General features: G+C 45.1%; 6 protein-coding genes and 1 non-coding gene across 7 annotated transcripts; 4 read left to right on the top strand and 3 right to left on the bottom strand.

Annotated features, from left to right (window-relative positions):
• Window positions 1–7: 7 nt before the first annotated feature.
• On the top strand, window positions 8–4,120 carry HG536_0D01310 (uncharacterized protein; the record flags this gene model as incomplete). The annotated part of the gene is made up of 1 exon (XM_037283388.1): window positions 8–4,120. The coding sequence occupies one exon, from the start codon at window positions 8–10 to the stop codon at window positions 4,118–4,120; it is 4,113 nt and encodes a 1,370-aa protein (XP_037139284.1).
• A 490-nt stretch (window positions 4,121–4,610) lies between these two features.
• Window positions 4,611–7,757, top strand: ISW2 (DNA translocase; the record flags this gene model as incomplete). Its single annotated transcript, XM_037283387.1, has 1 exon — window positions 4,611–7,757. The coding sequence occupies one exon, from the start codon at window positions 4,611–4,613 to the stop codon at window positions 7,755–7,757; it is 3,147 nt and encodes a 1,048-aa protein (XP_037139283.1).
• Window positions 7,758–7,811: 54 nt separating this feature from the next.
• RNT1 (ribonuclease III) lies at window positions 7,812–9,266 on the bottom strand (the record flags this gene model as incomplete). The annotated part of the gene is made up of 1 exon (XM_037283386.1): window positions 7,812–9,266. The coding sequence occupies one exon, from the start codon at window positions 9,264–9,266 to the stop codon at window positions 7,812–7,814; it is 1,455 nt and encodes a 484-aa protein (XP_037139282.1).
• Window positions 9,267–12,506: 3,240 nt separating this feature from the next.
• Window positions 12,507–13,118, bottom strand: HG536_0D01280 (uncharacterized protein; the record flags this gene model as incomplete). The annotated part of the gene is made up of 1 exon (XM_037283385.1): window positions 12,507–13,118. One exon carries the CDS (start codon window positions 13,116–13,118, stop codon window positions 12,507–12,509), a length of 612 nt encoding a protein of 203 aa, XP_037139281.1.
• Window positions 13,119–14,429: 1,311 nt separating this feature from the next.
• Window positions 14,430–14,501, top strand: HG536_0Dtrna2C. Its single transcript has one exon. It is a non-coding gene; the product is annotated as a tRNA-Cys (tRNA).
• A 788-nt stretch (window positions 14,502–15,289) lies between these two features.
• DUR12 (bifunctional urea carboxylase/allophanate hydrolase) lies at window positions 15,290–20,764 on the top strand (the record flags this gene model as incomplete). Its single annotated transcript, XM_037283384.1, has 1 exon — window positions 15,290–20,764. The coding sequence occupies one exon, from the start codon at window positions 15,290–15,292 to the stop codon at window positions 20,762–20,764; it is 5,475 nt and encodes a 1,824-aa protein (XP_037139280.1).
• Window positions 20,765–20,876: 112 nt separating this feature from the next.
• FTH1 (Fth1p) lies at window positions 20,877–22,187 on the bottom strand (the record flags this gene model as incomplete). The annotated part of the gene is made up of 1 exon (XM_037283383.1): window positions 20,877–22,187. One exon carries the CDS (start codon window positions 22,185–22,187, stop codon window positions 20,877–20,879), a length of 1,311 nt encoding a protein of 436 aa, XP_037139279.1.
• Between the last annotated feature and the right edge of the window lie 105 nt (window positions 22,188–22,292).

Genomic DNA, 22,292 nt, shown 5'->3' with positions numbered 1-22,292 from the left:
AGCTCTTATGCCACAGACTACTAGCAACAAAAGACGCAAGGATGATCCGACCAAGAGGGACCATTTTGGGAGAGATATCAGTTACCTACGCAGCTCTCTGCCGGATCTAGAAAAGCTGGACTCGATAGATCTTTACTCGCATGACTTGGAGAGTGGGTACTCCCCGTTACATGTTACCTTGCGGAGAGGTTATTTGAGGAAAAGCTTTCTGCTGTATAAGCGGTGGAAGGACGAGACGGAGTTCATATCCCACAAGTTTGGCGGTCACATCTTCAATCAGTTAGATCGTGAAGGATTGAATCCCTTAGAGCTTTATGCGACACATTTTTACAAGCGTGGTAGGAGTTTCCCGCTTTACATTCGCTACCAAAGGGATCTGCGAGCTGAAATTGAGTGGTGCCAAAACCCGGGAGTAGTCTCGCAAGATGTCAGATTCTCGTTTATGGAGCTGCCGAAGGATGAAGAAGAACAGGCGTTTATTAGAAACCGAGGGGGATCTTATTTGTTGACGCTCGGTTCGAACGTTAATTACCAATTGGGTACGGGGACAAAGGACGACCGACAAAATATGTACCAACTGGCGATAGATCAGCTGAACAAAACTAGTCGACTGCAGTTGACAAGCTCGAGGTTTAGCAGGATTCTCATCTCGAGGTACCACTCTATTGTGGTCACGACCGAGAACAAGGTTTATACGTGTGGGAATAGCTCTAGAGGTCGCCTAGGGAACGGAGCAGCAGACATCCCGCAGGCGAGCTTCACCGAAATTTTGGATCTCGGTGAGCTAGAGATCATTATGGTAGATACAAGCAATCATCATTCTTTATTACTGACGGCCGATTGCCATGTGTACAGTTGGGGTTGGAACGGCTACGGCCAACTCGGATACTCGACGGCCAGCAAAGCTGTTGATTTAGAAAAGAACTTTGGCCCAATACCGAGAAGAATACCGTTCTTGGAGGGTGAAGAAGTAGTTAGCATTGCTTGTTCAAAAATACACTCGTGTGCTGCCACCAGAGACGGAAAGCTATTCATGTGGGGATTGAACATTGGGCAACTCGGAGGATCGAAGCCAGTACATAAGGTGGCAGACACCACGCATGAAGGCCAAGATGCCTACATAACAACTGTGCCGATCATAGTAAACTGCTCGAAGTTGCCGATCGATCAAGTTGTCTGCACAGAATTTGCCACTTTTGTGCGATTCCAAACAAACACTCTCATGGTATACACTAACTACACGACAAGATTGTTCAAGATTCCCTCGCCGCGAGCCAAAACGCTTAAAAACGTTGACGCTTTTGACCACTTCACTCCAAGAGAGATTCCCAGCACAGTTGTTGAGATGAAATGCAGCAACATTTACGGAAACAACATATGTTTCAAATACAGTTGTGGTAGGATTGGAATCGTGACTGTAAAGGACGAGTCAGTAAAACTTTGGACCAAATTTTCAAACACTTTGCCTGTGACACTCTATTGGGCACCTAACTTCGAGAATAGGAAATGCATGGATTTCAGCGTTAGCTCCAAGGGCCATTTGATAGTTTGCACGGTGAATGGGGAGGTCTTCACTAACAAGGGCTTCGGTTCCACACCAGAAAAAATGTATAGTGGCAAGTTAATTAGCGGTCGCGCCATATCTGTCGCTTGTGATCCTTCCTTTGCATCTTTTGGGATCATCAAAGATGAAACCATGAATGTTCCAATGCTATGTCCCAAGAACAGACTTCTTTACGACTTTGCCAAGTGTTCACCGAAGAACAGGGTTTCGGGAGACCGCAGTGATTTCGACGATTTCGACCTGCCAGTCAATGGTTGCATGACTAACCACCAATTTTGCATTGAAACGGGCGAAAATGATGGATCTAAGAAGTTGATCAAAGAAGGTTATTCTTTGGCCTCCTTTTACCAGAAAGGCACAGCTTCACTAGATCAGGCAGACGAAAACGGAAGCAAATTCGACGTCAAGTTTCTAGATAGTGCCACAAGAAAACTGATTTGTAAGTGCCACATATCTATTATTGGCATGAGATGTCCGAAATTACTGAGGAGGCTCCCGATCGGCCCTGGCGATTTCGAATACGACAGCCTAAAATTCTCATGGGACTACGATCGTAACCTATATGATGGCTCCTGGTTGCTTTTGGTTGACAGATCTGATTCTGGTTCTGATAACATAGACTATGCTGAGATTTTGAAAGAGGTTGTACACTTTTTTTATACCGACGTTAGGCCAACAAATCAGCGGGCGTTGAAGTTTCTATTAAACTTTTTAGAAAGCTATCATCTGGCAAATCTCGCTTATGCTCTTGAGGGCGCCCTAGAACATAATCCAGAATATGTGGCCAAGACTCCGGTTTCTCCTAAAAACAAATCTGGCAGGCCCTTCATCGAAGATTCTTGGTCTCACATTTGGGAAAGTAAACGTGAAGACTCGACTAAGCCAGATACCGAATTAATACTTAGAGATGGGATCACTTATTGTCATTCTGTGGTTTTGATTCTGAGAAGTTCCACGTTAAAGACGTTCTTGGAGAGAAATTGGCATTCAAGCGATGAGTTTGTACCGGTTCCAGTGAATCTGAAGAATTTTGAACACGCAACGGTAGAAAATGTTAACTGCATCCTCAGATACCTTTACGGGCTCCCTTACGACAGAATCTACGAACCAATACGTAAGGAACACTATTCAGAGAAGGTGCAGTTCTTCTTGGATATGCTTTGCCTTTGTGACGCACTGAATTTAGAGCAGCTGAAGAACTATACGGAGAGCTTGGCGGCCTCCTTCATCAACGGTGGGACGGTCGTTCCGATGTTAATAAACGCAGTTCTTTCTAACAGTCGGTTGTTAGCTCAGAATTGCTGTTGGTTCATCTGTTTACATATTGGAATATTATTTTCCAAGGACAATCTGGATCTTGTGGAAGAGCATTTCGATTCAGAAATTTGGGAACTTTTGGAGAACACTTTAATGAAAATACGGTCAGAACAAGCGGCCCATGGCCAGTTAGCTTGGTATGAACAAGATATTGACTGGATAGGACTCTTCAGCACTAATCTGAACGCCTTCAATGAGCGGTTCGTGGATCCTCAAAGGACGTTCCAACCAGTGATTGATCTCACATCCGAGGTCAAGCCATCAAATAGGAGGAAATCTTCCACTCAAGGATTTGAGAAAAGCCGCAAGTCCTCATTCATTCAAAAGTCAAAGATAGCTGCTCTCGAAGAGCCAAAGGCTGCTTGGACAACGTCTCACCGAATGAGCGATAGCAGCACAGCGGTTGATGATAATGACGAGTTTATAGAGGTTGTCAAGAAGAGCAAGCGCCGTACTTCGTCACAGACACAACCTCCGACTGACCTCGCGACCCAAGATTCATCGCCTCCAGGCAAAGTCGTCATTCATTCCGCCAATGAGAGTGACAGTGAGAAGCTGCCGTCCCTTATGGCGAGCAGGAAATCCCCCGCAGTCCCTGTGGAAGGCGACTCCTCAGTTGCCAAGATCAGAAAATCTTTCAAGAAAGGCAGCCAGAAGCAGAGACTCCAGCAGCTGTCTACTGCCGCACAGAAACCGCGAGATGGCGAGAGAAAACTCACTTGGGGCAACGGCTCCGCGGCCAAGGCTAGTGCTGCAACTACTGGGCACGCTCCGGCTCGAAGAAAAAAGTCGCTGCCCTCGCTATATGACAGCGACCTTGCTACCACACTAGGCAAGACGAAAAAAGAGAAAGCCAAAGAGACCTGGAGCTTGGGACCCAGCGCCTCCAGCGAAGTACGCAGCCATGGAACCTGGGCCAACGTCCAGCCATACGTCCCCAGCCCTAGCAAACAGGAAGCTGCGGCAACCACGAGAAAGCCTACGCTTGAAGAGAGACTAGCAGCCCAGCAGTTCGAAAAATGGTTCGAACTTGAAAGCTCCAAGATTCAGAAGCAATTAAGAACCGACAATCAGCGCTCAAAAGACAGTCTTAAGGCATTATACAAGGCTGATGACAGTCTGCCGGACTTTATCACCAATCAAACACCCACCAAGAAAACCAACAGAAAACTGAAGCTCAAATTTCAAAGCAAGCACAAATCCACCGAGACAGACCAGATTACACTATATCCTGAGTAGAATCAACACAGCTCATCGCTGCAATACAGCAATAATTCATTTCTTATAGTTTTGACTACTTGTTCCACGTGACCTGGAGCGGTTACTATGTGAGATTTTCACTATGGGCCAGGTAAGAAGTACCATATAGAGTCAGCGACACATCTATAATGCTAGGCTGATCCCTTACGATGGATGATAGTGAAGGATATCGAGTGGCAAAACGTTTAAGTACGACCATCAAATCATCTATTAATCAGCGGCTTTGCGTCTAGAAACGAAAACTGAAAAGATAGCTGTCCGAAGGGTTTGATTACAGGAATTTGAATACTTTAAGCTTGCTATAGTGGTAATTGGCTCATTGGCAGACCGGTGATGGAACAAGAATATGATGTATGTTAATAGGATCGGGTTCACATTATTTGTGTTGCACTGAACCGCCTTTAGAATGAGTATTCTGGCGATTATTAGGTCCTAAGTTACTAACGATTGCAATCTATCACAGAACAGCATGGGAAAGGATGCAGATTATTGGAAAAAAAGACGGGCAGCGTTCATTTTAGATATTGACCCTAAGTTGGCTAAGCAGAGAGATAAAAATGACACGTACAAGAGATTTAGACACTTGCTCAGCCTGACGGATTTGTTTCGGCATTTTATAAGCCTTAGGGCCAAACAGGATAAGAAGATACAGAAGCTTTTGAAAGGTTTGGACTCGGGGACGAAAAGGAGGAAGAACAGTGGTGACGGGTCTCGCCACCACAGGAAAAGCGAAAAAGAAGAGGACGCAGAGCTGATGGCCGGAGAGGCGAATGAAGGAGATGAAGATCTTGAGGACCCGAATTTTATCTCGGAATCGCCTTCGTACATCCGGCACGGGAAATTGCGGGACTACCAAATTCAAGGTTTGAACTGGTTGATCTCGCTGCATGAAAACAAGCTCTCCGGCATTCTTGCAGATGAAATGGGGTTAGGGAAGACTTTGCAGACAATCTCGTTCTTGGGATATCTGAGATACATCAGGGGCGTCGACGGGCCATTCCTGGCCATTGTACCAAAGTCGACGCTGGATAACTGGAGGCGAGAGTTTGCCAAATGGACTCCGGATGTCAATGCTATAGTGCTACATGGCGATAAGGAAGCTAGACAGGAAATTCTACAAGATGTGATTCTGCAAGCAAAGTTTGACGTACTGATAACGTCTTATGAGATGGTCATAAAGGAAAAGAGCACGCTAAAGAGGATTGCCTGGCAATACATCATTATTGATGAAGCTCACCGTATAAAGAACGAGCAGAGTGCTCTTTCTCAAATCATCAGATTATTTTATTCCAAGAATCGTTTACTAATAACAGGGACGCCACTTCAGAATAACCTGCATGAACTTTGGGCTCTGCTCAACTTTCTGTTACCTGATGTTTTTGGAGATTCAGCGGTCTTCGATGAATGGTTTGAGCAGAACAACAGTGAAGAGGATCAGGACGTCGTTGTGCAGCAGCTGCACACTGTGTTGAACCCTTTCCTGCTTAGAAGGGTGAAAGCTGATGTCGAAAAATCTCTGCTGCCGAAAATTGAGACCAACCTATATGTGGGCATGACAGAAATGCAAATACACTGGTACAAATCTCTGCTTGAGAAGGACATAGATGCGGTCAATGGAGCTGTAGGGAAGCGTGAAGGTAAGACTAGATTGTTGAACATCGTGATGCAACTGAGGAAATGCTGCAACCATCCTTATCTATTTGAAGGTGCCGAACCAGGCCCGCCTTATACTACTGATGAACACCTTATTTTCAACGCGGGAAAGATGATCGTTCTAGATAAGTTGCTGAAGCGATTAAAGGAAAAGGGCTCAAGAGTACTCATTTTTAGTCAAATGTCAAGACTGCTGGATATTCTTGAAGACTACTGCTATTTCAGAGACTACGATTACTGCCGAATCGATGGGTCTACATCCCACGAGGAACGTATAGAGGCCATTGACGACTTCAACGGGCCAGAGTCGAGCAAATTTATCTTCTTACTCACTACCAGGGCTGGTGGCCTTGGTATAAACTTGGTTACTGCTGATACCGTTATATTATATGATTCTGACTGGAACCCGCAAGCCGATCTGCAAGCCATGGATAGGGCTCATAGAATTGGACAAAAGAAGCAAGTTCATGTGTACAGATTCGTTACAGAAAACGCTATCGAGGAAAAGGTCATCGAAAGGGCAGCTCAAAAATTACGACTTGATCAGCTGGTTATTCAGCAAGGTTCCGGTAAAAAGACACCAAATGTGGGCAATAATAAGGATGATTTGTTAGAGATGATACAGTACGGTGCAAAAGACATGTTCGAGAAGAAGTCTTCTAACATAAGCGTGGACGAAGACATTGAGGAAATTCTCAAAAAGGGCGATAGAAAGACCAAGGAGCTCAATGCAAAATACCAGGCTCTGGGCTTGGATGATCTACAGAAGTTTAATGGCATGGAAAACCAATCCGCATACGAATGGAACGGTAAAAATTTCCAAAAGAAATCAGAGGACAAAGTGACTGAGTGGATCAATCCGTCGAGAAGGGAAAGGAGGAGAGAACAGCAAACGTATTCAGTCGATGACTACTACAAGGAGATCATTGGCGGCAACCAAAAGGGCTCACAAAAGCCCTCCGTTAAGTCGACACCTCAACCAAGAGCGCCACGACCCCCTAAGTATGTTCAGGGACAGGACTTTCAATTCTTTCCTCAGGAGCTGGAACTGCTTCAGAAGAAAGAGCAACTTTCCTTCAAAAGAAAGACAAATTATAAGGTAACCATATATGATATAAGAGACAAAATTGATGGGGACAACTGGCGGGAAACGGAAGATGACGAAGCTGAAGATAGGGAGTACGATGAGGAAACCAAAAAATTAATCGATGAAATGCAGGCAGAAATCAACAACGCCGAGGATTTCAGTAGCGATGACGAAGAGAAAAAGCAGCATCTCATTTCTCAAGCTTTCACCAATTGGACGAAGCGTGATCTAATGTCTTTTGTTAGCGCATGCGCTAAATTTGGAAGAGACAATATCGATATGATAAGCCAGTCTATCGGAACCAAGGATCCTCAAGAAGTCAAAAGATATTTCAAAACATTTTGGGAGCGGTACAGAGAAATAAATGGATATGAAAAGTACCTGGCTACTATAGAAAATGGTGAAAAGAAAAATGAAAGGTTAAAGCACCAAGAGGCCTTGTTACGGCGAAAAGTACAACAGTACAACTATCCTTTGCATGAAATGACTATCGTGTATCCACCGAACAATGCGAGAAGAACGTACAACACTCTTGAAGACAAATTTATACTATTGACCTTGAGCAAGTACGGACTGTTTGCGGACAAATTATACGATAAATTAAAACAGGAGATTATGGCGAGTAATTTGTTTACATTCGACTGGTTCATTAAAACAAGATCTCTGCATGATTTGTCCAAGAGATCGAATACTCTTTTGACTATGATAACCAGGGAATATGAGTCTCCAGATGCTCTAAAGAAGAAGAGGTTGAAGGTACAAGGAAGAGAAGATGGAGTCAGTTCGCATGATCCGAGCGACGCCAACCGTCTAACGCAATCCATGGAACCCCCGTTGAAGAAGACCAGATCTGGCTCCGCTGATCATTTGTCGTAGCGCAGCTCAGAGACGTTTTAAGTAAACTATGCATTAGGTCTATAAACGCCAAGATCAGCCGATAAAAAACTGACCTTCTGAACTTAACTTAATGGCTCCTGATGGACCCATCGATGGAGATTTATCTCTATTTACATTTGAGCTGCTGCCTGTTCTCGCTAACTCATCCTTTTTCACAACTGACTCTGTCCTTGGGATCGCAGCACGCAAGCTTGCATATTTCTCAAGAAGTGGTTTATTTCGAAGAACGTTTTGAGCAGCTCTTAAGCCAGCAATTTTGACATTTCGACCAGCTCCTGAGGCCAATGTAGTACCATCCCCTATGCGACATTCGACAACGGTGTTGGGATCACCCGCAGTGGGCCTTTTAACGGTAACGTAATGCAAGTTCAACGCAGCATACCCAATCAGAGAGTATAGTTGTCTTTTGGCATTCAAATCGACATTATCCGTCGATTCCAAGTCAATGTCCTTCTGAGTTGCATCCTCTATAATCGGTTTTGCCAGCTTACTTAACCATTTTCGAACCTTTGGCATGTTATGTTTAGGATCATCCTCAATCAATCCGCCAATATACGCTTCAAAAACGTCCGCAAATAACTTTCGTTTCCCCTGCTGGAAAGCCACATTATCTTGGAAGTTAGTTTTCAAGTGCTTGTCGAAACCGTAAAGAAACGACCACGCCTTTATGCGCTCATTACTCACCAGGCTCATTCTGAGCTTTGATAACTGTCCTTCGGTGAAGCGTGGGAATTTATTGTAGATGATCATAGTCATAACTGTGTTCAAGACAGAATCCCCCAAAAACTCGAGTCTTTCATTGTGAGCGTTGATCATTTCCGTTTCTTTGAGATATAGTTTATCCTTGATCGTGGATTTATGAATGAACACCCTGGCTCTGATTGCCGGATCTCTAATCTGAGGCAACTTAGGAGGCCATTTATTTTCCCTTGGTGGCTTACCAGCGGATGACGGATCGTAGCTGTCCTCATTGTCATCATCGTCCTCTGTACTACTGTCTTTGCCTTCAGACGCCTTGTAATCGATCTTCCCGACAACCAACTTCTTTACATCCTTCTTACTGAGCTCGCTAATAATCGGTTGACTCGTCAGCTTATCCTCTTCAAAACGCGACTCAAAATCCATGAGCTCCGATAGTAGCGGAGATTTATCCAATTCCTGCAGAGATTTCAACTCTGCCGCCAGCTTCAATTTATAGCGAGCCAATGCCTGCAGGATTTGCACTGGCACTTTGTCCTGATTTTCCAGAACTTCATTGTAGGCTTTCAGGTTGGGAGAAAGCTCCGTGATACATTTATAAGCCTCTAGGAATTTGGTCACAGCATGTTCTAACTGGATCACTTGCGAATATTCGTAAAACTGACTATGTGTCTCCTTCTGCTTACGCCTGCCATCGAACTGAGCAGATCCTCCCTCCAGCCGACTCTTTTTGGAAGGAAGTGAGACCTCCTGGTCTTCCAAACTATCAAGCTTCCTCTTGGCATCCATTGCACCCTCAGAGATGTTCTAACTGGCGGCGATGAGCTTAGCACAAGGTGCGATGAGCTCAATCTTGCAATATGTGAAATTTTTCTGCTCTTATATGAATGGAAAATTAGCATACAAAGAGAAGCTAGACCAGCGATGGGTATATATAAGCTCAGATTACCTCTCTAGATCCTTTCCTCGCTCTTGGCAGCAGGCCAGCGTTTCCATGTCTTGGTGCCGCAAGACTGGCTAGCTGCAATGCTCTCGTAGACTAAAACAAGCATGATATATAGTTATGCTATGACTGTGTCCTATGGAATCCTGGTCCTGTTCTGAACCTGAGTAACTCCGTGATGTGGGGGCCCACGTATTGCAACTTGCAATGGTATCCGTCCAGGTCGTATCGTCCGACAATGGCTATGATATGCTGATGCTTGTTCAGCGTTGTGCGTTTGTCTATGGGAGGGCGTTGGTTGTACTGTCCTTCTCTAGTCATAAGCTTCTTTAGCCATTTACTGTTGAATACCCCGTGCTTCTTGGTTATAATCGGCAAAACCAGTTCGTTGTAACTTCCTTTCTCCCGCTATTGTAAGAGGTCTGCTGTCTGTGTTGCGCTGCCGCTAGAAAGTCCTTGGTCACTGTAACTGTCTTAAGATGACGAGCGAATTCGACGACTCAAAAAGATCTTGCTGATAACTCATCAGCCGTGTTGATCACCGGTTCATTCGGTATGTAGCCGCAGTAAATTTCGAAAGGAGTTTTCTGGGAAGTCCTCGTCGGTGTCGAGTTGTATACGTACTCAATCTGGGAAGCCAAGCATCCCACTGCGCATGATCCATGGTAGTGTACGTCCTTCAAAGGCGATTCACGATTTGAACCGTACGCTCGGATCGGCCATCAGTCTGGGGATGGTTCATGAGCCGGATGCCCAGGCAAGCTGTCGTTTCTTTGAACATCTTAGACAAGAATCGTATGTCTCAATCGTTATGGTCCGTGGGAAGCCGTGATAAGCGAAAACAAACCGGTGTAATAGGTCTATTACACCGCGGGGGCCCAGGGTCTTTTGACCAGGGATGAAATGCGCCCTCTTTGAGAACCTAGAGACCGCAATCAATATCATGTCGTAGCCTTGGAGCGTTCGTGGAAGGTCTGTGGCAAAATCCGTTGAGATATCGAGCCATCGGCTGAAGATCGGCAATGGCAACAGTGGGCCCTGGTTGCATTTCTACTAGTTCTTCATGCTTTGGCATTGAGGCAACTTTTGACGTACCAGCGCACTGACAACATCATCTCAGGCCTTTCTATGCAAACTTGCTGTAGGCGATGGATTGCCCGTAATGTCCGCCAAACGGGACATGACCGTGGTAAACTTCTAAGACTTCGGGGATCTGGGGTTTGGTGCACGGTAACGCTCGCCATAACGTAAAGTACCTTCGTGGAGTTAAAATGTTGCACGGTTTGTGGTGATCGGCGCAGTTTCGATACCGATTGTTGCCAATCCTTGGTTTGCAGTTTGGTCGCCTTGTTTTCTGGTTCCAATATGTACATTATTGCGGCCTAATACGCTTCTTTTCGTACGTTTGGGGCCCATTGCCATAGTTCCAATGTTGGTAAGCGTTCTACTGCGTTAACCGCCACATGTTTTGACAAGGCGTCCGCCACGACATTATCAGGGTACTCTAGGTCTATGTCATATTCCGCCAACTCGTCTAGCCATCTTGCTAGTCGCATTGATGGTGAGATATGATCTGTCTCTGCCGTGTAGCAAGTATTTGAAGTGGTGTAGACTTTCGATAATACCCAAGAGCTCCAGCTCTCCTACCGGGTAGTTGTTTTGGGCGCCTTGGAGTCGATTTCGAAAAATATCCAACTACGCCTGTTACCTTCTTATTCTCCATTTCTTCTAACACCGCTCCGGGACCTAGATTAATAGCATCTGTCGTTAAGCGGGATTGCTTATCAGGTGCAAGGGTACAAGTAGATTCTTAAATTCTTCGAAAGCCTCTGTCTGAACTTGAGTTCGTGATGTTATCAGTGGTCGTGCTACCATTGAGCACCGGGGAATAAAACGCCGATAGTAGTTTATCATTCCTAAGAATCGCTGTGCGTCCCGTAAAGTCCTGCACTCAGGGATAGCGTTATCGCTTTGCACTTATCCTTTATTGGTCGGATACAACGCTCGGAGAGGTGGTATCTCAGGAACTCAATTCCGGTTGTAGGAATCTACACTTCCTGTCCTTGCGATTAACTGGTGGTCTTTTGGGTACCGTATTGAAATGTTTGATGTGTCGCCTCCTGTTGCTGATATTACCAGGATGTCACCGAGGTACACTAGGGCGAACGGCAGATCACGGAAGATGTCAGCCAGATAGCTAGACGCGCGTTGACTAACCCAGACACATCACTCGGTATTGGTATTTACCACTATGGAATGGTGAAAGCAGTCTTTGGGACGTCTTCCTTTTGGCCCGGTCTTTGGTGATAACCGGAGTGGAGATCTAACTTCGATGGAGTTCCCTACCTTTGCCATGGATCTTTGATCGTGGCTTCAGTAGGACTCGGTAGTCCACACATAAACGGTACGAGCCATCGTTCTTTTTAACTAGCGCGACTGGTGAGCTGTAGGGACTTTTCGACGGTTCGACGAATCCCTTCTAGAGCAAGCAACGAACAATTTTCTTAATCTGTTTCTCCTCCGTTGGGGATCGACTGTACGGCGGTATCCTTGGCAATCGTTCACCTGGCTTTATGTCAATTTCTTGAGAAACTTCCTTCTTGTCTAAGGCAGTACAAGCAAGTCGTTTCTTCCTGTCTGCCGATATTTAGATTTGAGATTTGAGATGTGGTGGTAGTAGCGTGAAAGTGCTCTCTTCAACTCGCTTCCGGTATGGACGCCAGTCTACCACTTGGACTTGGACAATATATCCTGAGTACGTACCCCATGTTAAGATGCGTTCATTTACTGTATTAGCCGTACGTCATATGCTAAGAATGCCTTATTTTAACGGCATCCGTGTGTACTACGTGTAGATGTTGCTCGTTGGGGTTTGGGTTTATCACCGCGTTTATTTGGGTTTATTATTATTTGGGTTAGCTTATAATTGTAGACTGTTTTTGTTTTATATGTTTTATTGTTTTATTGTTTTGTTTTATTGTTTTATTGTTTTGTTTTATTGTTTTATTGCTTGGCATTTTGGTTATTTTATTGTTATTAAACTGGCCTGCTCGGGTATTTAGTAGCAGACCAATAAAACGTCCGCTCTAAGGCTTATATGTCAAGCATAGCCTCATTTGGCCTGCCTTCAGACACCCACATTTTTTGCCGCTGCCGGCACTCCTTTCTCTGTTACAATTTTTGTAGCTCTTGCATGAGTTGTAGTTCAGGTTAAACCCACAGATATAATTTAGTGGATTACCTCTCCGTTCAAGTGTATTACTATCGCTCACACTCGAATAAGTGTCTGCAATGAGTTCGAAAATGTCTTGTTCAAGCTCCTCATAAATGTATGGTACCTGGTTCACTGCATCGGCCTGAGCTTCTGTCAACGAGAGCCTGATACTTTGTCCTTCAGGGTCGCCCTCAATCTCAGCACCTCCTGATGCCAGAATGTTTCCGTTGTTGTCCAGAAACACCACCGAGTCATTCAATACATAGGGTGTGCGAGTGTAGAGCATATGTGCAACCTGATAAACTGTGAGATCTGCGGTCACCCTAAAACCATCAGTCAGTATGTCTAACGCATCGCCGGGCACCTCCGTTATTGAGATGTTCGCAAACAGTTCCAGAGTAGTATTGCCTGGAATAACGTAGCATCTACCAATGCTACAAATGCTGAACAATGTGATAATAAAGGCAATCAGACAGTTCCTCATTTTTATTCCTATTAAGCTAGGTCTGTATCCTATCGAATCCTTGTCCTGCTCTGCATCTCAGTGGCTCTCTGAAAGCTTTCAATTGGGTCCCTTTTATATGTTTCATTTACACCTCTCGTTGACTCGCTATCAAATGCTTGGGACGGATATGCTGATCGCTATCCCTATAGCGACATAAGTCTTGGCTAGCCATTCACCTACCCGCAAGGCCAGGACATGCGATTGCATCTTGCCGAGCTGATATATCTAGCACGCACAGGAATGTTGCATCTAGAACTGATGCCGGCTAATGAAGCTCAAACGCGAACAGGGCCCATGAGTCATGAGCCATGAAAGGACAAAGTCCAAGTGGATGGTCTATCCGAGACAAGTCCAGAGTGCCATCTGATACTATACGAGGCGATAATGGAGGAACCATGGTACGGCTTCCAGTTTAACACTGGTGGTCTGAAGAATGTGAGACGATTATGCTACACATAATCAGTCGCTCTGAATCAAAAGGTTGCTAGTGGAAGTCAAGGAGAGGAGTCCAATATTGGAATTGAAATGAATAAATAGAGGGCCAGCCAGGTCAGATTTAAACGGCGTTTCAGGTGCACTTAGTGTTAGAGCTAATAGAAGCAAGTGATAATAGATCCGTTCTTTGTCTTGATAACTTACCTTTAAGCTGCTTCCATGCTGGTTGAACAACTAAGTCGTCTTGGCAACAACTAAGTTATCCTTATAATACCGTCCCTTATGACAACGTAACATGTAATAATACGTTTCTGTATTATTCGTGGATTGATATGGTTGCTTCTTTAATTAAGCTTGGCTCTATACAGTGAGCAGCTACTCTCTAACTAGGATCCGTTGGCTCCTATTTATACCTCTCGAATAGGGACTTCCGTGATGACTTGAGGTCGTGATCTCCGCACTCCTTAGTGTTAGCTAACTCTTCCTAAGCTGTCTCCTCATGTTTCAGACTGCCCCTCATCATGGCTAGTGGATACGTCTGATAGTAGTGCGAAAGACGCATCAGTGCTAGTATGTCCAAATCGTTCTACTGTTGTTGCATCTAGTACTGATACAAGCTTCAGTTGAACTCATGTAGTTCGAGCCTAGCAAAGAATGAGAGGACATGGAGTGGTCATTACGAAGGAAATCAACCAGTCAAGGGAATCATAGACTGACGTCTGATGACCACACAATCCATTATTGATCTTGATAACTTACCGCTTAAGTTACTTCAAGAAACCTGAACCTACGACTAAGTACAGAGCTAATACCGAGCTAATACCGAGCTATAAAACCACAACCCAACAATTACTTGCTCGTATGGCGCAGTGGTAGCGCAGCAGATTGCAAATCTGTTGGTCCTTAGTTCGAACCTGAGTGCGAGCTTCTTTTTTTGAAAACCGCCACAGCGACCTGAATAGCCGCCGAAAGAATTCTTGTATCAAACACATAACTTCGAAACATACACAATAGAAGAGACAAGACCGTTTCTCCTTTTTACATCCTCCCTACAGGCACTCCATAGGCGATTCACAATAGCGCAAAACGATTGCTTACTAAACACTTCTCCTTGAAGGCTCTCATTGGAAAACAGTCTTCGGCGATTTGCTGCTTACTCCTAGCAAGAGACTATCCAGCTACAGATTCCCTCAATGAGCTCAAAAAGTCACTGAAAACATACTAAGGCTCCATTACATCACCACTGTTAGGCCTTTATTTGTTCATCAAAACTGAGCTTCGATACTATCCAAGTTCAGACCGCAAGTTGCCGTAACGCATTTTTGACTGCGCACGTTTGCGCATGTTTCGCCCAGGAGCGCATTTTTGTTAGCGGCGATTTTTCGCTAATCCGTTCCGCACTGTTTGAGGAGCTTAAAGCTAATCAATGAATGTTGACGATGTTCAAATCGCATGAGATACAGCATTTCCGTTTGATCGCCGCTTTTGCTATTATTGGTCTGCCATTATCGGCGCGCCTTGGCTTATCGCGAGAACCAGAGAAGCACTACTTGTTATCGCGGTGTTATCAAGACGCCTTCGAAATGACACAATATAAAACGGCTCAACCCGTCGCGAGCATGCTATCCATTCGACAAAATGCTTACATTTGCTGTTGGTCAATCTGGTATTGATCGTTGGATTGCTAATTCAAACAACAAGATAATCAAAGTATTATGACTGAACTGGACTGCCTAGGTTGGTCAGTCAAAGAATGGATGGAGTTCCATTGCAAGTCCACCCCAGAATCATCGCTTCAACTGTTGCGCTCGTTACTGAAGTCTCAAGAAACCGCGCCCGCCGACCCAGCATGGATATCAGTGGTACCAGAGAGCGATCTTGAGCATCAATGGCAGGTTCTGCAAAGCAAGGCGGGGAAGGAATCTTTACCGCTCTATGGTGTACCAGTTGCAATTAAAGATAATATTGACGTTAAGGGCAGCTCAACGACTGGTGCTTGCCCTTCATACGCATATATTCCGGAAAAGGATTCTACAGTGGTGGAGCTACTGAGGAATGCGGGTGCCATCGTAATTGGAAAAACGAATTTAGACCAGTTTGCCACAGGTTTGGTGGGTTGCAGGTCTCCTTATGGGAAGACTCCGTGCGTTTTCAGCGATAAACATGTCTCCGGTGGTTCGTCATCCGGTTCCGCGTCAGTGGTGGCACGCGGAATTGTGCCTCTGGCCTTAGGCACGGATACCGCTGGTTCAGGAAGAGTGCCCGCTGCTTTGAACAACCTAATCGGTCTTAAGCCGACAAAAGGCGCGTTGTCATGCAGTGGGGTTATCCCAGCATGCAAGTCGCTGGATTGTGTTTCCATCTTTGCTCTTAACTTGAGCGATGCAGAGCGTTGTTTCAAAGTATTATGTCAAGAAGACCTTGCCAATGACGAGTACTCGAGACCATATCAAAGGAACCCTTTGCAGAAATTTCCTGAGCAGGTTAAGATCGCTATACCGCAATATCTCCCATGGTATGGTGACAATGAAAACCCAAAGATCTACAGCCAAGCTGTTGAAAACTTGAAACAAACTGGCGCTGATATAGTCGAAATTGACTTCGAGCCTCTAATGGAATTGGCTCGCTGTTTATATGAAGGTGCCTGGGTGGCCGAAAGATACGAGGCAATCAGAGACTTCTTAGCAACCAATCCGCCGAAGGAAACCCTTGATCCAACTGTGATCTCTATCATCAAGACTGCCACTAATTACGACGCTGCGGATGCTTTCAAATATGAGTACAAACGGCAAAGAATACTTCAAAAGATAAGTAAGCTATTAAAAGAAGTGGATGTGCTATGCGTTCCAACCTGCCCTCTCAACCCAACATTCGATGAAGTCGCCAAAGAACCTGTCTTGGTTAACTCGAGACAAGGTACATGGACCAATTTCGTGAACTTGGCCGATATGGCAGCTTTGGCTATACCAACCGGATTTAGATCTGATGGACTGCCTAATGGTATCACTTTGATTGGTAAGAAATTTACCGACTTTGCATTACTGGATCTGGCCAGGCGTTTTTTTAAAGTCGCCTTTCCTGACGGAAGTAGAAGTTACGGTAGATTTTTGGACAGAAGCGTTACAACTAAGGACGATGAACTCACCGGCCCTTTGATCAATCCCTCCTCCTCTATAAAGTTGGCCGTGGTTGGCGCACACCTGAAGGGCTTGCCATTGCATTGGCAGTTGGAGAAAGTCAATGCAAGTTACATATCATCTCCAAGAACTTCCAAGAAATATGAGCTTTACGCGCTACCGAAAACGGGACCGATCCTGAAACCAGGGCTCAGAAGGGTGGGGGAGGAGAGCGGAGCGCAGATCCAACTGGAGCTTTACAGCATCCCACTCGAAAATTTTGGAACCTTTATTGCAATGGTACCCGAACCACTTGGAATAGGGTCAGTCGAGCTAGAGTCAGGTGAGTGGGTGAAATCATTTATCTGCGAAGAAGCAGGTTATCTGACTAAAGGCTCTGTAAATATTACGCCTCATGGCGGTTTCAAAGCATACATTGATTACTCGGCCAAAGAAAAGAGAAAACCCTTCGAGACTGTACTGGTTGCGAACAGAGGCGAAATTGCCGTTCGCATAATTCGTACTTTGAAGAAGCTGAACATAAAGTCAGTGGCTGTTTACTCGGATCCCGATAAATACTCTCAACATGTCTTGGATGCTGATCTGACAATCCCCCTGCATGGCAAGACGGCAGCTGAAACCTATCTCGACATCAATAAAATCATCAACGCAGCCAAGGTTACGGGTGCAGAAGCAATCATACCAGGTTATGGATTTCTTTCAGAAAATGCTGATTTCTCCGACAAGTGTCAACAAGAGGGTATCGTTTTCGTAGGCCCATCAGGTGCAGCGATAAGAAAGCTCGGTTTGAAACATTCTGCTAGGGAAATTGCAGAGAAGGCAGGGGTTCCGTTGGTTCCTGGATCCCCTCTGGTTTCATCAGCAGCAGATGCGAAAAAGATTGCTGCCAAACTGGAGTACCCAGTCATGGTTAAGTCCACCGCTGGAGGTGGTGGTATCGGTTTGCAGAAAGTAGATTCCGAAGCTGATATTGAGAGGGTGTTTGAGACTGTTCAACATCAAGGTAAATCGTATTTTGGCGACTCCGGAGTATTTTTGGAGCGCTTTGTCGAGAATGCAAGACACGTCGAAATTCAAATGATGGGTGACGGCCGGGGTAAAGCCATTGCACTCGGCGAACGGGATTGCTCATTGCAGCGGCGCAACCAGAAAATTATCGAAGAAACTCCGGCTCCTAACCTACCAGAAGCTACTCGTGCTAAAATGAGGCAAGCTGCTGAAAGCTTAGGTTCTCTAATGCATTATAAGTGTGCCGGAACTGTCGAATTTATCTACGACGAAAAGAGAGATGAATTTTATTTCCTTGAAGTCAATGCAAGGCTTCAAGTCGAGCATCCAATAACGGAAATGGTTACAGGTTTAGATTTAGTGGAATGGATGTTGAGAATCGCTGCCGATGATCCTCCTGACTTTGACCCAAGTAAAATCAGCGTAAGTGGGGCCTCCATCGAAGCTAGATTGTATGCTGAGAACCCAGTTAAAGGGTTTCGTCCATCACCTGGGCAACTAACTGAGATCACTTTCCCGAAGTGGGCTCGTGTTGATACATGGGTCTCGAAGGGCACAATAGTGTCATCGGAGTATGATCCAACTCTAGCAAAAATTATTGTGCATGGCAGAGATCGAAATGAAGCTATTTTGAAACTGAACAAAGCTTTAAATGAGACCTCTGTCTACGGGTGTATCACCAATTTAGATTATTTGAGATCCATTGCGTCTTCCGACATGTTTAAGCAGGCCAAGGTTGCAACCAAAGTCTTGGACTCTTATTGCTATAGGCCTGCGGCAATTGAAATACTTTCTCCCGGCGCACATACAAGTGTGCAAGATTACCCAGGTAGAGTAGGTTACTGGCGAATTGGTGTCCCTCCATCAGGTCCCATGGATGCTTATTCATTCAGATTGGCCAACAGAATTGTTGGTAACGACAGAAAGGCCCCTGCAATTGAGATAACCTTGACTGGTCCAAAGATCAAATTTCATACGGAAACCATCGTGGCAGTCACCGGCGGAGAGGTTGAATGTTGTCTCAATGACGTACATGTTGAATTGAATGAGCCTATATCCATACGTCCAGGTGATGTGTTGGCAATTGGCAAATTGACCAGAGGTTGCCGAGCTTATCTAGCCGTAAGAAATGGTATCGATGTGCCTGAATATCTGGGATCTAGGTCCACCTTTACTTTAGGAGAATTCGGTGGCTATAATGGTAGAGTTCTGAAATTGGGCGATGTTCTTTTCATAAACCAACCAGAACTGCCTTGCTCCTCTCTTCCTAGCCCAGTGTATCCACCTCAAGCAGCTCCTAAAGAACTTTTACCAGAATTTCCCAGCTCTAAGGAATGGAAAATAGGTGTGACCTGTGGTCCCCATGGATCTCCTGATTTTTTCAAGCAAGAATCGATCGAAAAGTTCTTTAGCGACAAGTGGAAAGTGCATTATAACTCCAACAGATTCGGGGTCAGACTCATTGGACCAAAACCTGAGTGGGCCAGAACTGACGGTGGTGAAGCTGGTCTTCATCCTTCCAATGCTCATGATTATGTGTACTCTATTGGGGCTTTAAACTTCACTGGTGATGAGCCCGTGATTGTGACTTGTGACGGGCCATCGCTTGGCGGCTTCGTTTGTCAGGCGGTCGTTCCAGAGGGTGAGCTGTGGAAAGTTGGTCAACTGAAGCCTGGTGATTTGATTCAGTTCGTCCCAGTTACATACGAAGCTGCGAGAGAAATAAAAGTTTCTCAGGATGAAGCGATCGAGAACTTAGATGCCAGCCATCTAAGCGTCAAATCTTGGGAAATAACGCCTCCTGAAAATCCAATTTTGGCCCAGCTGCCTAAAAGATCAGATTTATCGCCCAAAGTAACATATAGACAGGCTGGTGATCGCTATATCCTCGTTGAGTATGGAGAGAATGAGATGGATCTTAACATTTCGTACAGAATAGATCGCTTGATCAAATTAGTCGAAAAGCATCGTACTATAGGAATCGTTGAGATGTCGCAGGGCGTCAGATCCGTGTTGATTGAGTTTGACTCACGGATCAGTCAAAAGAAATTGTTGGAAATTCTTCTAGCATATGAAAACGAAATTCAGTTCGATAAAAACTGGTCCGTGAGGTCAAGGATAATCAGGCTGCCAATGGCATTTGAAGACTCTAAGACTCTTGCATGCGTTACTCGTTATCAAGAAACGATTCGCAGCTCTGCGCCTTGGCTACCTAACAATGTTGACTTCATTGCCGACGTCAATGGAATTGGTCGCGAAGATGTGAGAAACCTCATGTACAGCGCCAAATTTATGGTTCTCGGGCTGGGCGATGTGTTTTTAGGTTCACCTTGTGCTGTGCCTCTTGACCCGCGTCAAAGACTGCTTGGCACTAAATACAACCCATCCAGAACTTACACTGAACGGGGCGTTGTTGGACTTGGTGGAATGTACATGTGCATATACGCTGCATCAAGTCCAGGCGGTTATCAATTAGTAGGGAGAACTGTCCCAATTTGGGATAAACTTATGCTAGGGTCTTCCTCTACGCAGCCATGGCTGTTAAATCCATTTGACCAAGTTGAATTCTATCCTGTGTCAGAAAGAGAGCTTGACAAGCTCACAGAGGATTGTGAAAACGGCCAGTTCGAAGTTGAGATCGAAGAAAGTGTCTTTGATCATAAGAAGTACTTAGCATGGATTCAAGAGAATATCGATTCTATCGAGGCTTTTCAACAGAATCAAATGGGCGAGAAATCTGCCGAATTTGCCAAATTGATTCAAGTCGCGAACTCTGAACTTGACAGCGATGGAGTGGCGGAGGAAGTTGCGCAAGAAACATACCCAGAGGATGCTGAGCTAATCTATTCCGAGCATTCAGGTAGGTTCTGGAAGCCCGTAGTATCTGTAGGTGACAAGGTGAAGGCTGGTCAAAGTCTGATCATAGTAGAGGCCATGAAAACTGAAATGACAGTCTCCTCCACTAGAGATGGTACAGTTTTAAGAATCCTTCACAGGAACGGAGACATTGTGGACGCTGGTGATTTAGTTGTCGTATTAGGATAGATGTTGTTAAACAATCGTAATTAATTAGAATGATTGATGTATATTCACAGCGAATCGATTCGTCTCTGGGCAATCTGAACCGCTATGGAAGCACTAATTTCAAGTCCGAATATCATGATTGTTGTATAGAGCCGTTACCGACACCTGTACCCGAACTAACCAGGGGTGCGGAACTCTCTTCAGATATTCTTGGATTTGAATTAGCTACGTTTGGAATCCTATCCTGTGCAGAGTTCTTTAGTCTTAGGGATTTTTCAGCTATGCGTAGCCGTTTGATCATACGCTTCTTCTGAATAAATAAGGGAAGATGAGGAACATAGCCATGTTCCTCTGTTTTCAACAGCTTAATTATTCCAATAATCACGAGCCAGTAAGCATTGTAACTGATAACAGATCCATAAGTCGCGCTGTTGGTCCAACCGAATATTGCGGTTAGGATCATCCAGCCGCCATCTCTTTCGCCATTGCAACAATTCACATGCCAGACAGACCTTGAAATATCGTAAGAGCCGGGACCACTGCCAACTTCCGACATATCTTGACCGTTGCTTTTGTTGATATAGTCCTGTAGCTCAAGCTGCCATACACCTTTAGAGAAAAGCCCAGCAGAAATCAGATACAGGAAACAGGTTGCCACCACTAGACAAATCTTCAAAGACAAAGAGCCTGAATAGCGGAAGAAGAAATAGCCAAAAACGGCACTGATCGATGCTGCAGTGATCATCGAGAGAGGAATTGAGGACAAAGGCTGATCGAGCCCGACTCCACCGACGAAAACTACTGCTTCAAGGCCCTCCCTGAGGCAAGTGATAAAAGGCAAGATAAAAAACGCATATCTTTCGCTGAACCTGACAGCATCTTGTCCCCCGGCCCTGAGCATCATCGATCTGTCAGAATAGATGATCGTTGCTAGCTTCACCCTAAATTTCTCTCTCAGCTTACCCATACGTAGGAAGAACAAACCCATGAAAGAGATGATAACGGATGCAACAATACTCAATATTCCCTCGTAGTAATGCTCTCCTAGACTCCACAGATCGGTGCCGATGCGGTAGAAGATCACAATAAACCCTCCTCCAATTAGCATGCACATCAGCAGACCAACGATGCCACCAGAAACTATTTGCCACTTCAATTTCGAGTACAACTTCTCATTATCAGCGCCGCCAGCGCCTTCCTCATTAGTCTGCAGCGCTTCCTCTCCAAATTCAAACTCTTCCTCTTCCTCTTCCACAGTCAAGGGTACAGACTCTAAACCCCGCGAACTGCTAGATCCAGGATCCTCATTGCTTTCACACTCGACATTTATGGCCAGCGCCTGCTTCACGATTGCCAGAAGGATCGAGATGATAACCACAATTTCAAGCGACTCTCTTAGAAAGATGAAAAAAATCTGGAACGAGAAATACTCTTCAAAGTTCATGATATCCTGAGCTCTGGACACCAAGGCAGTTCACCAACCGACCAGATAACCACCGTATGCTTCCATTAACTTATCTCTGTCTTCAAGCCAGCTTATCCCACTTTA

Source organism: Torulaspora globosa, chromosome 4 (genome assembly GCF_014133895.1).
Source record: "Torulaspora globosa chromosome 4, complete sequence".
NCBI classification, from domain to species: Eukaryota; Fungi; Ascomycota; class Saccharomycetes; order Saccharomycetales; family Saccharomycetaceae; genus Torulaspora; species Torulaspora globosa.
The sequence above is the reverse complement of the archived record's forward strand: the minus strand, read 5'-3'. Positions and strand labels throughout refer to the sequence as shown.